The sequence below is a fragment of the Neopelma chrysocephalum genome, unplaced genomic scaffold (assembly GCF_003984885.1).
Source record: "Neopelma chrysocephalum unplaced genomic scaffold, ASM398488v2 Primary Assembly neopelma1_70, whole genome shotgun sequence".
Taxonomy (NCBI): Eukaryota; Metazoa; Chordata; class Aves; order Passeriformes; family Pipridae; genus Neopelma; species Neopelma chrysocephalum.
This window is the reverse complement of record NW_020897730.1, coordinates 9,522,089-9,538,576: the sequence shown is the minus strand read 5'-3', so window position 1 is coordinate 9,538,576 and position 16,488 is coordinate 9,522,089. Positions and strand designations below refer to the sequence as shown.

The following is a 16,488-nucleotide window of genomic DNA, read 5'->3' as shown; positions in this document are numbered from 1 at the left end:
AAAATAGTTATGCAGTGGAACTTGAGAAGGTTAAGATCTACTGCCTTGTTTCAGCTGAGCAGTACTGTATCTGTAGTGTATTAGCACCTCAGTTCAGATTTGCACTTGCTCCTGGCGGGGAGAAAGGCTAGAAATGTGGGTATGGGCTGGGGCAGAACCTCTCCTTGCGTGTTTGGCCTCTCTCTGAAACACAGTCATCAAAGGATAAGAAGCAATTCCTTCGCAGATGACCCTGTTGTTCCAAATATGTGTTTTGGCACTTGTCAATGCTACTAGCAGCTTTGATTTCATCACCACCCCCTCGCCCTCACAAGTTCGTTGGGGTAAGGAGATTCGGAAATTTCAGGTAAAAACATTTTGGTCCCACACAGAACTCTTGTCACAAAACCATTTAGGCTATTGAATGCTGTGTTTAATTTGTTGTCTGAAAAAGCCACAAACATAATTTTACTTTTAGGAATACGCAGGGAGACATTTCTTAATTTTCTACTGCTCTTGTTTTTTTAGAACTGCTCGGTTCTACATTGTAATTTTTAAAATAAATCATATCTGGTAAAGAGAAATAGACTTTACAACCATGGGAGAAAGCAGAACATCTGCTTTATCATGTTATCTGTGGCAAAGTACAAATGATGCTCTGATCCTTGTTCCTAGGCCTGACTTAGCAAAATACATCAGAGAATAAATCGGATGTCTCTGCTCATCCTGTGCCTGCCACTTCCTAGTACTGAATTCAGCTCTGGCAATGCATGTCTCAGAGCCCACCTACAGCATCAGGGAGTGCTTGGAGCAGCTGCTCATCACAGCTTGTAGGATGAAATTGGCACAAAGGCTAAATCAGACAGGAAAACCAGAAGATGTTGGATGAGATTAAAAAGTTGCCTGCATTTAGAAGATTTGTCATGATTAAAAGCTGGGGGGGGGGGAGGAGGAATACTGCAACAGTAAGACAAAGAAAACCCATCAAATCAGAAAGCTAAAAAGCTCTTGCTGCCAGGAATGGGGGCTGAAAACTCTAACAGTTAGTTTTAATGCTAAAATGAAATTCCAAATAGAGCAGATCACTGAAATAAAATATTCCTTAAACATGGGAAGGCCAAAGCAGACTTTAAAGCCACTGAAAAAAGGTAAAGGATTGTTTCTCTACATGACTAACCATGACTTTATACTTATTGCTGTTTTCCTACACAAACACTAGCTGTTGTCTCTGCCAACTGTCTGCATAATCACCACATTGTATTTTTATTCACAATAATCTCTTTGAAAAGTCTTTCCATGTGGTTGGTTCTTTTTGTTGGTTTTTTTTCTAGGGTTGGGGTTTTAGTTTGGGGTTTTTTTTCCATTCTTCTAATTTGTCATTCAAACATGTGGCTAAATACTGAGATACTGACATGCTGATGCCAGATTTTTCAAGAAGGGTATTCGCTTGCCAGAAAGGTATCTTATTTACTCTAGTGAGCTGTCATGATTCCTTGTCTGACTGACTAAAGAGCTGACTTTCCTATTGCAGTTTTAAGGTAATTTTGGACCAGAGAAGACAGTTTGCCTTTGCCAGATAATGCTGCACAAAGGCTCAGGTGCAAACAACTGCATGGCCACATGAAGATTTTTGTACAGCCTTACATATGTTACACACCTCTAGGGTTTCTATAACTGAGGAAGATCCATACATTGAACAGGTCGTTGAAGGGTGAATGCTCTTAAACCTAGTTAGGGGTTAGGCACGAGACCCTCAATCCACAGCCACCGGCTGAAAAGCCGGTGACTTCCAAACCTCTGTGGTGGTTCCAGGATGGTTTTTCAGGTGCTTTATGTCCCTTTCTGCAAGCTGAAAGGGTGCAGTAACACCACACTTGTCTTGGGGGCTGTAACGTACCACAAGTCTCTTCACTCTCTGTAGGCGATACAGGGGCATGACTTCTCTGAGGTGCTGTCTGCTATGTTGAAGAACTTAACAGCAACTTCAGCTTCTCCTTCTAGACCTGTAAAAGATAATGTCCTTCAGGGCTTACACACTGTATTTCCTGCAATATTACTCCCTGCTTTCAGCCAGGATCTCTGAAAAACTCTCAGCAAATACCTAATTGTTGAAGGGACTAGATAAGTTGTTGAACGGACAAGAGGTAACGCAAGGAAGAGAAAGGGGGTAAAAATAAAAGGAAGTGGGCAAAGACAACAATAGATAGATAAAACCAATGTGTGAAATACTGTGAGCTATGGCTTTTGAGCTTCTTTGGCATGAAATGCTCCTGTGGGATGAGCCCGTTCAGTGGCATCTTCTGACGCTGCTGGACCCTCCCTGGCTGTGCTGAGCAGTGCGCTCGCTGTGTGTCCGGCTGCCCTCTCTCTGCGGCAGGCAGGGCTGCACTGTGGCTGAAGCCCTGAAAACGGGCATACTAGTCCTGAGGATCACAAAACGAAGTAGGAAAGGGGGATGTGACAGATTAGAAATGAAAGTCAGAAAATTTCTGGAGCAGAGCAAAGGAGCATCAGGTACTCCCATGCCTTCATTTTTTTAAGCGTTTAAGTTGACAGGCATGTAGAGTAACAAATCCTCAAATGTCTCATTTTTCCAAGGGACAAAAAAATTGGACAAGCACTGGCCTGTGACAATAAGGGAATTTACAGCAATTTTTTACTCCATCACTTATTAAAACTGATACCACTTAGCATTATGTATTCTTTATCCCCACAGGAAATGTATTTTCTGCAAGGCACTATTGTAAAGTAAAAAGCCTACAAGTTGCTTCTTACAAATGCATCATGTTCTTTGGCAGGTCAGTCCATCTGGAATGTCTAGCTCTGATTACAGGGAGGAGTTAAGGGAAATTTATTTGGGAAGATTCTGTAGCCTTTTGCAAGGGGTTCAGTATTATCCTTGCAGGACAGGTGCAGAGCAGCAGCATACCCCAAATTGAGTTTTTGTTTTTATTTGTAAAATAGGAACATTAGTCATGGTACTACCCTCAGGTTTACTTTAGTAGTTACTTCTGGTTATGGTGTTGCTGATCTCAGGGATCATGGTTGTTATGGCTATGGCGTTGCCAATTTCACCTAGTTTTGCTGAAGCTGCTTATTTTCTAGTACTGTCAGATTCTGAACCAAATGTTAGTTTTAAAATCTGAAGAAGGACCTTAAATGGAACTAACAATAAAGCACAATTTAAAGAACATCCCCTCACCCCACCCCCAAATTAATGCAGTGAAAGAACCCAGAAAGCAGTATAACTTATGGTAGAATATCAAAAACCACAGTACGTCATTCTTCCCCTGCACATAATTATGAAAAAGATACCATTACAGTAAAATCCAAGAAGATGTGAAAGCACTGTGGAAGTGTATAGAAATGAAAAACAGGAGTTGAATAGCCACAGCTAACAAATAAAGCTGGACCATTAACTAGTATGTAAACCTTGGCAAACAATCCAGTATTGCTTCGAGTATTTCAAGATTAAGAACAAAAGAGACCTTTGGCTCCTCTCATCCAATCCTTCCAACAATGAAGACCACTGAAGTTCACCACCTTAGCCTTATGTTGAGTCCAACTTGCCTAAAGCTTGCCTCCTAAGAAAGCACTTTGTGTTGTCTGGCAGACATTAGGGGTGTGTGATTCAGTAACTTCCTCAGTTTATTTTCCTAAGTATTAACCAGTTGTACCACATTTTGAAGGGGTTTTTTTGTGGACAGAGATTTACATCACTTAATTGAAAAACATGTTTTATTCCACCTTTAAAAACGTAATGCAGACTGTTACCTCAGAAAGCAATAGGATAAAACCCTTTATTGTTCCACCTTCGTCAGAGTTCATTTTCTATGGATATGCATTTTTGTAACATAATTTTGTTACATTAGAAACTTCAGCTCCTCAGAGGCTTAATGTGGAGTAGCAAAAAAACCCTTCAAAACCAATTCAGTCCCACATCTTCAAGTAATATATCACTTGGGCACAAGGAATCTCTAGTATTAGAATCAGCTAGATCTTCCACCTCCTCCCTTTCCTGCGTTCTTTGTCCTCAATTCATGCCAAGCTTTCACCAGTGGTTCTCTGTTTTTCCATATGAGCTCATGGCCATAAGTCACGTACCACCTGGGAAAGAAAATAATAGTTAAAATTAACTGCAACTTTTCTTTGCATCTGAGAAAGAATAGGTTGATCACTAAAACCAAGTATAAGCTTGGTATAGAAGACAAGATAAACTGAGGCACAAAGAACAACATGCTTGGAAAGTGGCAGGTAAGCCACTTGTTCTCTTGACTCCAAACAGTTAACTTTGTGTTCTTGCTTATTTCAGTCCTGAGAATGAATAGTTTTTTCATGCCTTTAATCTCGTGATTTTGTGATTTCTTAAAAAGACACATAAAACTACCTCCACTTAGGAGACTGTTAAAACAGTTCTGTTGCTTGGGCTAATCCTTACTGACAACACCAAGTAAAAGTGGTTTTCTCCTACAAAAATACAACTGCCCCATAATGAACAGCCACATTCCACTCAAAGTGAATTTTCTTCCATAAGCATCTAAATGAAGATTTAATCTATCAAAGCGTTCTAGCTTAATTTATATTCATAGAGAACTATATATTCTGATATATGAATATCAACATAAGTGATAAGGGAGGTTATGGTGCAGAGGAGAGGCACGAGGAGAAGCAACCACATGGAAATAGGTTGAAGGTTCTCCCACAAGCCTGACTCCACACCTGAGTCCTGAATAATAGAAGCACTTTTCTATGAGGGAAACTGGTCACTTTCCAAAGCGGACAATTGTCTGGGAGGTAATATATAAAAAACACTTTGGCCATTCAACATATGTCCTAAATAAAGGCCCTGTTTTAGGATGAAGTGACCAAAATGATCACAGAGTAGAACAAACAGGTAAAACAATGTCGGTGAGGAAAGCAAGAGACTTGTCAACTCAAGACAGTTTTTACTGCAACTGCTATCCTTTTTTAGTGTGTGAATCTACATTATAATGCAGATTGTTCATTCACTTGTGATGCCAGAGAAGGGGAGAAGAGGAGACTGTGCAGCACAGAAGTTACTGACACCAAAGCCAAGACATGGCAAACACTTTGGTCTATAAACTGGTTTGCTGTTAAATCTGGCCTAGTGAAATCTCAGGCAGGCTTTTCAAATGCCTACCTAACGTGTTTAAAAAGGCTCTTAGCAATCGTGTGAAAATAAAGACAACGCTGCAATTGGGCTGAAGGGAAAAAACTCATAATGTAGTTGAAACATGGAACAATACAGAACTGCTTCCTACAAACTTGTTTCTAGTAGTTCTTACTAATTAGGAAAGGTCCACACAAAGGCAGCGCAACAACACTGAGAAAACAGCAGTACAGGCTGCCCAAAGGAATTTGGCCTGTGCTTATATTAACTCTGTAGCTCTCTCTAAATTGGCAATTAGAGGAAAAACACTGAGACAAAGGCATTTTCTTAGCTGTTTAAAGTTATTTTAATTTGTCCATGCTGTTCCGTGAGAATCTTTTCTGCCTTGTGACTCTCTTCAATATTCTGGGAAGAGCTGGACAGCCAGCCAGCTCAGGTTATGGTGACAGGAAAACCTTACGTGTAATCTATGATTCTGAGGCAGTTCAGCTCAATTCTTCCAGTCCTAAGCCTCTGTTAACAGCATTTTCCACAGAATTTTATAGCACTACAAGAACAACAGTGAGTTGTATTCAATGCTAGTGAAGAAAACTTTCAAAAAAAACCCCTGTACTTCAGAAATAATAGGAAGTAAAGAGGAAAAAATACAGGATTGATTTAAATACAAAACAAGCAGAAGTTAGTAAATACAGACTTACATTCCAAAGAGAGCTCCCCCAAGGTGTGCAGCATGGTCAAAAAGTCTCCAGCCTAAAGCAAGTCCTGCAGTGTCAAATGCAATTATGGCTTTTAAAGCCTAGAAAGGAAGAGAACATGGAATGGACAGGACCAGTCACAGCACAAAAAATGGCCACTGATAACAGTTTTCTATTCTGGCACAGAGCAAGTATTTGGGATCAACAAACATCATATATATTTTATATCAAATGAATCACTGTAAAAAATAAATTGTTTTAAAACAACATACTCATTCCTCAGCTGTACTGTGCTGTGAAAATAGACCTGAGCATCTACAGAATAGCGCAGGGTAGGAATGTGTCCTTTTCAAACAAAATACATTTCAAATTCAGGTCAGGAAAAAGACAGAAGTTACCTGAAAGAGTACATGCTATAAAAGACACCACAAAACATGTAATTGCAGCATTCTCATTCTCTAATTCTGACGTAGCTTAGATTTATGTGCATCTGTCCTCCCAAACTCAACCCTCCAGTGGATGGAACATGTGGGGCAGGCCCTGTTATCTGACATAAATTGATCATCACACTCTAGTTCTAAAGGGTATGTTTGTTAGAAGACAGAAAATCAGGATGACAGTTAACATGAGCAATGGTGTACCATCCTCAGGAGACATAAGCCACCGTAACTGTCAATACACAAAATTTTACTAGATGGCCCATTTCATAAAGACCAACAGATTTAATGTTAGGATTAAATGTTACTTTAGGCAGGAACTCTTTCCTTTAAAATATGTATTAGAATAGCAGCTCTATTGCTACATTGGCTTGTTTATTTTAGAAGCCCATTACAGTATAGATAAGGTATGCTGAAGGAGTATGTAAAGTTACATACAATTACATAAAAGGGCTAAAATTATTCCTACCTTTCTACTGCAATAGCCAATATTGCTCTGCTGTTGCAATGAGCACTTGATCATGACAATGCTCTCTGTGGCTCTGCCAATATTTCTACCCTGGCCATCTCTTCTAAGAAAGATACCATTAAAGGGTGTCATGCAAAAAACCCACATCCACTCAAGCAGAAGTGCAAGGAAAACACAAAGGCTACATCTAAGAACACTTGTTCAAATATGTAAGCTTCCCTTACAAAAAGTATTAAATCTCATGATCTTGGAATGACGTGGCTTAACTGCTTTAAGCAGTAAAACAACTTAAAGTACAGGAACAAAGATGATTAACTTATTAAAACAAGATCTACATAAGAAGCTTTCCCTAAATGTGGAAGTGGATGTGCATAAAAGAACTTAATGAAACAAAAAAAAGAGTCCTAGTACTACACACGAAGGAAAGTTTCAGTCGTCTATTATTAATCCCACAAGTGTTCTTAAAAGCATCAAAAGATGATATCCAAAAGAGGAGGCAAATATTCCTCCAGGGCTGGAATGTAATCTCCCATGAGAAATGAAGTTTTTCTTTAAAGGCAGTGTGCCAGTATTAGATTAGCCTGTTACCAGTGCTGCTACCAAAAATATCACTCATCAGAAAGAACGGGATGTGTATGCAAGGTTTCCTCAGACAGGCAAACCTGACTCCCTCCCAGTTTCTTTCACCTCTTGGGATCAGATTTGAAACAGACCCGTGGATGATGGGATTTAGGATAATTCTAAATTCACTCCACACTGGTGTAGTGACTTCCAAGCTGCAGCAATTCTGATTGGTCCCCATGACTTTTATGACCCGCATTCTCTTTCAAAATAAAATTAACAGCTTAGAAACACAAATGAAGAGGACATCTGCTCAGATATTGGAGAGGTATGGGGAAAATATTTAAAGAGTAGAATTTCTTTGAAGTTCAGTGGCACTTACGCTTCCTGCTGTAAATGTGAACATTGGAAGAAGTATGATGGCCAGTTTTGCTTCGGGCATCTTTGTACATACGGCTGCAAGGACAGTCATTATAGCTCCTGACTGTAAATACATTAAAAGACATCAAAGTAAGCTGAGATATTACATAAAGGAAAAATTATTTTCCTGCATGTGAACCCCTTTTCCTTTTGGGCTTTTATTTTCAAATGCAGCCCTGTGGTAATACTCAAAGTACAAAGCACCACAGCAAAGTTCAAAATAAAAATAAACCAAGACAGCATTATTTAATTTCAATATCTGAAATTATAAGTACTGGGAAAAAAATATCCTTCAAATGCTCTTACATAATTAAGAAATACCCACCCCCCACCCCTGTTTTTAAGATAACAATTTATGTAAATGTGCTTTCGCCCAAGTAAGCCCTGGAAATCTAACATAGATTAATCAAACAAAGGGAATAATTCTGAAGGTTGTACAAAATCAAGGAAAATAACAGATGGACAGGGACAAAAATCTTTTGTCATTGAAACAAGTAATTCCCTGTACTGTACTAAATTGACCATGGGCTTTTGTATCCATAAAATAATCACAATGGAAAGACTCTGAACACAGTAAACTAATGCAATGTGTAGCAATTTCAGTAAGTTCAGATCAGTAAGAGTAAGGGAAAGTGACTTGCTCCAGATATAGTTATTCATAAGATAAAGGGACAATACACAGCACTTCTAAAAATTCTAACTGCCTCACAGCTAAACAGATTTTTTTTTTAATTTCAATAGAAAAATGAGAATCCGACTTTTGGCTTCTATCAAAATTATTTAGTAAAGTAAGTTAAGAAGCAAATGCCTATGTTAATCTCAAACTTAGAGCAAGTTAAGTGTTTCAAAACGTTCTGCTACTAAAAACACTTGTAAAGAACTGGCAACCACAAGAGCTCCTCAGCCTGCCTCACATCTTTCATCCAGCAAGATTTTTGGCAGGAGTGCTGCCCTTCCTGCACAGCATGCCCTACAACTTTCACTGGGATCACACACTGAGTTTGATGGTCTGATTTTGTATCTCTTTCTAAAGTATTCTATTTTCAATTAGAGAAGACTGATACACAATTATGAAATACTATTTCTGCAATAAGTTACGCAACTGATCTGCTCAGACACAAGAGGTCCTGCTGTTAAGGACTCATTTACAACCCTTAGCATTAAGTGGCATTAGTTCTGGGTGGCTGCTGCAGCAGAATCAAACACACTGGATGAACAGGAGAACCAGTTCTTGCCTGGGTACTTGATTTTGGTTAACCTTCCTAATTTTCATTATCCCACATATATTCTTGGCTTTTAAGCAGGTTAAAGAATACAACAGACTTTCCAAATGGCTTCAGAGATCACTATAAGGTCTCTCATATTCCAAGATACTTACAGCTCCAAGGGATGGTTCAAACCTTCCAGTGGCCATTTTAGCAACATAACTGACAAAAGTGGAGATAACCCCTAAAAAAGAGAAATTACTATTGGAAACAATGCTGGCAATGCAGACAAGCATCAGAAAGCACAAACTAACTGTCACCTTTTCTCACAAAACTTACATAAGTCTGTATTTTGGTAGCAAAGCATGAATTAAAAACAGACATGGTTTTATCATGGTATTTTGAAGCCCAATATCCTAAATCTACCAATAATCTGTATAACAGCAAAGAAGTACTGCTTTTAATATAGAGCAACGGCCATCAGTCATCATACTGCAGTTAACCATGCACACTCTTTACTTGCATGAATACATATTTATATTTTTAAGTATATATTTTATATATTACCAGCAGAAAGATATACTGCAATGAACTGCTCGCATCCCAGAAGAGAGACAATGCTGCTGGAAAAACTCCATAAAACATACATATTTGCTGCCATGTGGAACAGAGAGAAGTGACTAAACGTAGAGAGCAGCATGGGAGAACACAGGGCTTCTACAAAAGAGAAAAACAATGAACATAAAGAAGTCAGTGCTTTAATTTGCTTCAACTTACATGTCAACTTGCATGCAAACTAGACATTTATCAAGACATACTGGGGCTAGTTATGCTTAGATTCTCAAATACAAGCTACAATATAAACCCAGAAATAGAACAAATTTCAAATTCCATTCAACACCTTTGGAAAGGTAGAACATACACCCCAGAGATATGCAAGCTGCACAGTCTTAGTTACCTACAGGGGATTGTTTCATAGAAAACATTTATCTTATGACATGTGTCCTATGCTTTGAAAAAGGAAAAAAAGATATTTATATATGTATATAGTGAAAGATTTCTAATATATAAGCAGCTATATAAAATTAATTTGCTACAGAGATGAACTCATAAATCAAAAACAGTTATATTTTCAAAAAGCTACTAGCTCTCCTCATTGAAACAACAGCCCTGAAAATGCAAACAAGCCAATTAGCGGGTTTTAAGGTCAGCATTATTTAAAACATGTTTGGGGTGACATGCTCAGATCTGGATAACAGCTATCTTTAGCTTTGGAGCACGTAGGGGAACTGGTTGAATTTCCATTTTTTCAGCAGAAATTAAGAGGATAGCAGGAAGTACTTTCCGAATACATTTGTCTCATCCTTTTAGTTCTTTGCTGTAGAAACGAAAACCAATTGTTCTGCTATTAAATACCAGTAACTTGCTTTCCTAAGTTAATCTCTTCAATACATTTCACACACAGTGAAAGACAAGTCTGTGCTTAGTTTGTTTTTTTTTAATGTGACTCAAAGCTTTGAAACAAGGACCTCATACACAACATACAGACTAATGTTTGTCTACGGACAAAAGTGTACATGCATGTGACTGATGACTGTTCTATCTGCTCCCACTGAACATTAAAGGGAGAGCAGGTAATCATTTTGAGTTTAGTTTTTGAATGGCATTATGTAGTACAATTTATTTTTCTTCTTCCTAAAGAGTGGCTTGATTTGCACTCTGTCCAGCAAAGCAGCTGGGGTTCGAATCACTGGGAGGAGCACCTCTTCACCTTCACACAGGTAGGGGCTGCATCCCACTGAATGCAGGAAAAGGCCAGATAGCAAGCAACAGTTTTGGTGTTACAATATTTAGAAAAGCACCAGTTTTTTAAGACAAAAGTTTGTCTTAAAAAATCAGATTAGATGCTTCTAATTTTTTCCCCTTAAACCATCTCCTGCCTAGACAGAACGATGTGTTTGGGCACGACTGAGATTGCTTGTGGGTAATGGAGCTACAAATGAGCCATGTGCCACCTGAAGCTTCTGCAGTATGATCAGACCTTCTATTACATCCCTATGGAGGAAAGTCACTCAAATTACTGTTCACTTACTGGAGGATGGATTTGAGGTGAAATATGTAAACATAATCCGTCGCATGCCGGGCAGCCTCCACAAACAGAATACAAAGGCATTTGCAGCTATAATACCTATTAAGAGGGAAAAATAAGTATAAAAGCAAATTATGAATGTAACACACTATAGTGCTTACTGTAAACAAGTATTTAAAAGGAAGCTTACAAGAATTATACTTTCTCTTCACAATTCCATAAAAGCAGTATCCACTTCTTACTTTGCACAGAGTTTAGAAAAAGCAAAGAAAAATACTGAAAGCTACATTTACATAGTGGAAGTCTTTCAGAAAAATGACATTTAACTGCAACTGTTTTAACATAGTGTAATGAACACAACAGTCCAGAAAAATCTGTGCTGAGGACGTTCAAGCTATGGTTTCAAACTCCTTTTCCACTGCAGAATCAACGAAATAGGAGCCAGCTAAGAGGTCCTATTTCCTGCCCATCTCGCTGTTTATTCTCCAGTGGCACTGTCTGCTGCACAGTTTCATTTAACTGCATAAGGGAAGAAGACTGTGGGAGTCCTACAAACACACAGTACGCATCCTATCCATTTTTGGGGGAGGGAAATGTAAAGATTCTGCTTAGAAATCAAGGATAGAAAGTTGAATTGGCATTGCTAGGGCATAATCACCTTTGGGAGATAGCAAATGCACAGCTTTTCAGTTCACAGATGTTATTGAAGTCTTTATTTTAAATAAGAATACTTACTTTAAATAAGAATGTAATTTATTAGAAACATAATGACAATTTATTATTTCCTGGTTAAAGCACCTTCCCTATTTCTGTCCAAGCAGTTATGTATTTAAAATGTTTTATAATAGCTAGAAATACTAAGGGGGAAAATAATTGTGATTCCTTTACATAACAATATATCTCAGATAATTAGTCTCATTTGAAGTTTGCAACAAAATGCAAGAACTGTGAAAAGCTATGACACATATATCCTAGAACTAAAATTTCAATAATCTCTTCTTTCAATACTCCATCCTATTGGACCATGCTCCTCTATTAGAGGAAATACTTTCCCTGAATGCCAAACCAAACTGTTACAGAATTGTCAGCAATTTCAGTAGGGTAAGTCCAACCCTGTTATGGCAATCAAAGGTAAGTATCTGAATGGCTCAGGCTCTACCAGCTACAATTTCTACTGCTCCTTAGATTAACTTGATGTTGAGAGACACAGAGACTGTATCAATTTTCACTGCCCCACAGTATCTATGTCTCGACCTGCCTTGCATGCTGAAGTGATTCAAAGCATTGTACAAAACTTCCTGACACCACTTGTTAATTGAGTGGCTTGAGATGGTTCTGGCCCGAAACATTCAGCACTTATGCAACCTATTCTTAAACTGAGAGTCAACACTTCCAAGACTTAGTAAGTTGGTAGAAATTTTTTTTCCAAAATGCTTCTGTAGAATAGTTAAATGACATAGAAATAGCACCTTAAGTAACCTTATGCTAATAACCTGCTAATATAGATTCCGTAAATACTTAATGTAGAACACATAACAGCATATAGAGCTGAGCTACTTCATCTGGATTTGAATCAAGTTCTCATCAAGTTCTTTTCACGTATCACATTTACCTTGGGGATTTCAACTGGCATTGGGCTAGCCAATCAAAGATACATTATAATCAAAGGAAAGCTCACAGGATAATTTTTGCTACTTTTTATACAACATGCTGCAAGCAAGTAACTAGTAGGGAATTTTATTTTCACCTATCAGTGGAATACATATACCTATTCCTTCTAAAAGCATTTACTGTTTTTCACAGTTCCTGAGAAAAATGCTGCTGGGGGAGGATTCTAGTTAATCCTCCACACTCTCTCACCTAGATCAATAGGGATTTTTTAAAGGCATACAAAAAATAGTTGGTGAGAAGGAAGTGTAGCAGAAATAGTGTATGTGCAGGTGTAAGTTTACACATGCTTTGTGCCCAACAACCTAAACGTGGTATGAAAGCCATCTGTTTTAACATACTGTACCTGTTTGCCATATTTCTTTTCCTGTGAATGTCTAATACTTGTAAGCTAACACAAACCTGTCACAGTCCGCTGACCCTCAGTCAGGCTATTCCACCAGCTGTTAACCTGAAACAGAATTGTTGTACATCAATGCCACTGGGAAGTATTTGCAATTTCAAAAACAGTCACATAAGGTTATGTACCTTTTTTAAGAATAGAAAGCATTTGTTTGAAGTCTGTGAAGTAAATCAGTTTCAAACTTTTTTACTTCTGATTGCTTTGGCTTTTCAAGTTGACATTTCCTTACTCAAGAAAAGTTATCTACCCTCCTCTTCATAAAATGCCCCGATATGGATGAAGAGTTTATTTAAAAAGAATGGAGTTATATCCTTTGACACAACTTCATAAGTTTACCCTGCTTGTACTAAACAAGGATCTAGCCCATAATGCTTACTTTAGCAGATTAGCCAAAGTTAGCATAAATCCTGCCTCAACTAATCCTCACCCTAATGCTGTCTAACATCACACCACCCACCTTTGAGAGATTCCACTTTTGTGCCAGGATCACTTTTGCAGAGGTGGCTCACAAGATGTGGAATTCCCCCTTGCGTCCAGCTCACCCAGCCCTCCTCCAAGTTTAAAACCCCTGAAAAAGTTTATTTTGAGTGCAGTCAGCCCACAGATAAATTGCACCCCCCTTTCCACTCCTCAGCTTTCAGAATCATTTTGCACAAATATTTTGCTGATAGCTCAACGACCTTCCAACCATATTGATAGTTGTCATTAACATTATCTGCAGGTTGGAGGCAGGGAAAATAATGCTGCAAGAAACAAAGCATTCACTATTTGATATCAAAGTAACAACTTCACTGCATTTCTTTTTAATTCTCTGGCACAGGATACAGATATCAGTTCTCCAGTATAAGAACACTAAACAAACATGACTTTTCTAAAATACAAGAATCAGATGCCCTCAGAAGCAACTGGGAGAATCCTGAACTCTTAAAAATAGAACTTACCCGTTGAAGATGGGGATTGGCAGTTTAAGCCTATTAACAACAGGGCAGTTTTGTTTTCTTTTTTGGATAGCTAATCACCAGATCTTCCCCTTCAGGTTTTGAAGGAAAATAAAAGTATAAAACCAAAGTTATTTAAAATATTAAGTGCTGATCATAATCTCACCTGCAGTTCATATACACCAAGCAAGAAAGCATGGTGTGATAGAGTTAATTTTCTTTCTAGCAGCTTATACATGGTGCTGTGTTTTAGATTTTTGACCAAAACAGTACTGATAACACACCGATGTTTTAGGTTTTGCTGAATGGTATTTGCACAAGATGAAGACCTTTTCCATTTCTCACTCTGCCTGTGCAGTGACAGAACAGGGGACTGTGATGGGCTGGGAGGTGATATAATTGAGCAGATGAGCTGAACTAACCCACTAATATTTAAAAAGATATTCCCTACCACATAATGTAATCCCCCAAAAGAGAGGATTTTAGGACATTTAACATATTTTGCTCATGAACTGGCTGGGCACTGGTCTTTCCACAGGAGATTAGAACTGACTGCCTTCACATCACTTGTTTTCTTCCCTTGTCTTCCATTTACTAAACAATTTTTTGGTGGCTGTTTTATCTTTATCCCTGAGTTTTCTTGCTATTCTTCCTCCTTTCCTCTGTCCTCGGCCCACTGTGGGTTTGTGGGGGACATGAGTGAGCAGCCGTGTGGTGCTCAGCCGCCCACCAGGGTTATCCCACGTGCCCATTTCCAAGGCAGTACCAGTGTGCACAATATACATTATAAACACAGCTCCTGTGTCCTGCCCAGGACCCTGAGCTTCTCCAGCTCCACGCTCAGCCCTACTTCCCTTGGACAACCAGACCTTACAGAGTATCAAGCCTGGTCTATCACAACTCATAGTAGTAACATTGAAGCAAACATAATGCATACATGCATGTTTAGTTTAGTTTTAAGTATACTTAATTAAAAACTAATTGATTGATACTTTTGGGATACCAACTAAATTTGTAACAAATCTCGCAGCGCTAATTTTGTTCTTGCTGTCCAAACTCCAAGGCTCTCAATATCAGCTCTCAAAGTAAAAAAGCCCTCTAAACACTCGTATTTGTCAGATTTTAGAGGCTGGAAGTACAAATACATTTCAGAAGCCAGAGTATTGAAAAATCTTATGCTTAAGGTTCAGAATTTAAGCTAGCTCTGTCCTCTTTGGGAGTTCATGTTCACTTCTGAGAACACTCAGACATAGCAGGAATATTTGTTTCGGGTTTTTTTATGGTGAAAAAACAAGTGGTACCTAGTTTAGATATACAAACTCCTTTCCTGCATTTCTGGGTGAAGGCAGTATTTTTCTCTATTTTTCACTATACCTTTCACAGTAATATTGTAAGTTACGGCTTTCTGGAACTAATTCTATCAGTTTTTCTTGTAAGGAAACGCATCTGCTGTAATTTGCTGAGAACCAGTTACAAATCAGAATAATGAGGACGAGTATCTGTTCCACAAATAGTGCTCACACCGGAGGAGGGATGCAGCTGTGCCTGACACTCCTGCAGGAATCCACCCACGTGGGAGCAGCCTGGGCCTGGCGCTGTGTACCTGCTTTCTGAAGTCACCTCTCTTCTGTGGCCGCATTTTATCCATCCAGTCCGCTCGAGCTTCCTCAAAGTAGGTCTGGACCCGTGACTTGAGCGACTCATACTGCCAGATGGCAGCGGACCCGAAGGCTGAGCCTGTAAACTGGGTGACACCGGACAAAGGCTCAACAACTGCTCCATCCTGGGGCTCCAGCCGGGCTCATCCCAGGCTAACACCATGCACTGTGCTGGCTGCTCAGCCCCACGGCAATGGGAGCTGAGCAACGCTGACGGACAGGGATAATAGAAACTGGATAATGGAAAAGACCTTTAAGATCATAAGTCCAACCATCAAGCCAGCACCACCAACACCATGTTTACCACTAAACCATATCCTCAAGTGCCATATCCACGTTTTTTGAAGACTTGCAGGAATGGTGACTCAACTGCTGCCCAGGGCAGCATGTTCCAATGTTTTACAACCCTTTCTGTGAAAAATTTTCTTACTATCTAATCTAAACCTCCCCTGGTGCAACCTGAGGCTATTTCCTCAGGTTTACCGAATGCTAAGTGTCACAAGATAATACTTTATCAAAGAGGTTCGCAAACAAAATGCGTAAATTAAATTATTTAAGTTCGCTGAAATGGAATGAAACTGGGATATCTTTACAACGTTTCCATTGATTTATCTGAAGTTCCTTCGTATTATCTCAGTGTAACGGCACAGTATTTGGCCAACAACCTTGCACTAACTTTGAGGTACTGAGAAACGAAATCCAAGAAGGCAGAATTCCACTGAGAAAGACGGAACACGCTCCCTGCCGACCCCGCTCCCCGCAGGAGCCACTTACCCCGACGGCGAAGAGGAGCGGCTTGACCAGGCGGCGCGGCGAGGGGCGGCCGGCGGCGGCG

The 16,488-nt window shown here is 39.2% G+C and overlaps 2 protein-coding genes across 3 annotated transcripts in view; one reads left to right on the top strand and one right to left on the bottom strand.

Moving 5' to 3' along the window:
* YEATS2 (YEATS domain containing 2) overlaps positions 1–722 on the top strand; it is a 69,605-nt gene extending 68,883 nt beyond the window's left edge. Inside the window, exon 31 of the mRNA XM_027686241.1 lies at positions 655–722. Coding sequence (XP_027542042.1) covers positions 655–685 — 31 coding nt within the window. The 3' untranslated portion in view covers positions 686–722. The remainder of the gene's footprint in view (positions 1–654) is intronic.
* Positions 723–3,699: 2,977 nt separating this feature from the next.
* PARL (presenilin associated rhomboid like) lies at positions 3,700–16,482 on the bottom strand. Of its 2 annotated transcripts, XM_027686107.1 has the most exons (9): positions 16,428–16,482; positions 15,599–15,739; positions 13,057–13,105; positions 10,990–11,085; positions 9,465–9,614; positions 9,071–9,141; positions 7,655–7,756; positions 5,809–5,906; positions 3,700–4,086 (listed from the first exon to the last, which is right to left on the bottom strand). In XM_027686107.1, the coding sequence occupies exons 2-9, from the start codon at positions 15,641–15,643 to the stop codon at positions 3,969–3,971; spliced, it is 729 nt and encodes a 242-aa protein (XP_027541908.1). In that variant the 5' UTR covers positions 15,644–15,739; positions 16,428–16,482; the 3' UTR covers positions 3,700–3,968. The 2 variants fall into 2 exon arrangements, with proteins under 2 accessions (XP_027541908.1, XP_027541910.1); XM_027686109.1 differs by lacking the exons at positions 15,599–15,739; positions 16,428–16,482 and adding an exon at positions 13,515–13,657 and having other exon boundaries at positions 3,761–4,086.
* Positions 16,483–16,488: the final 6 nt, after the last annotated feature.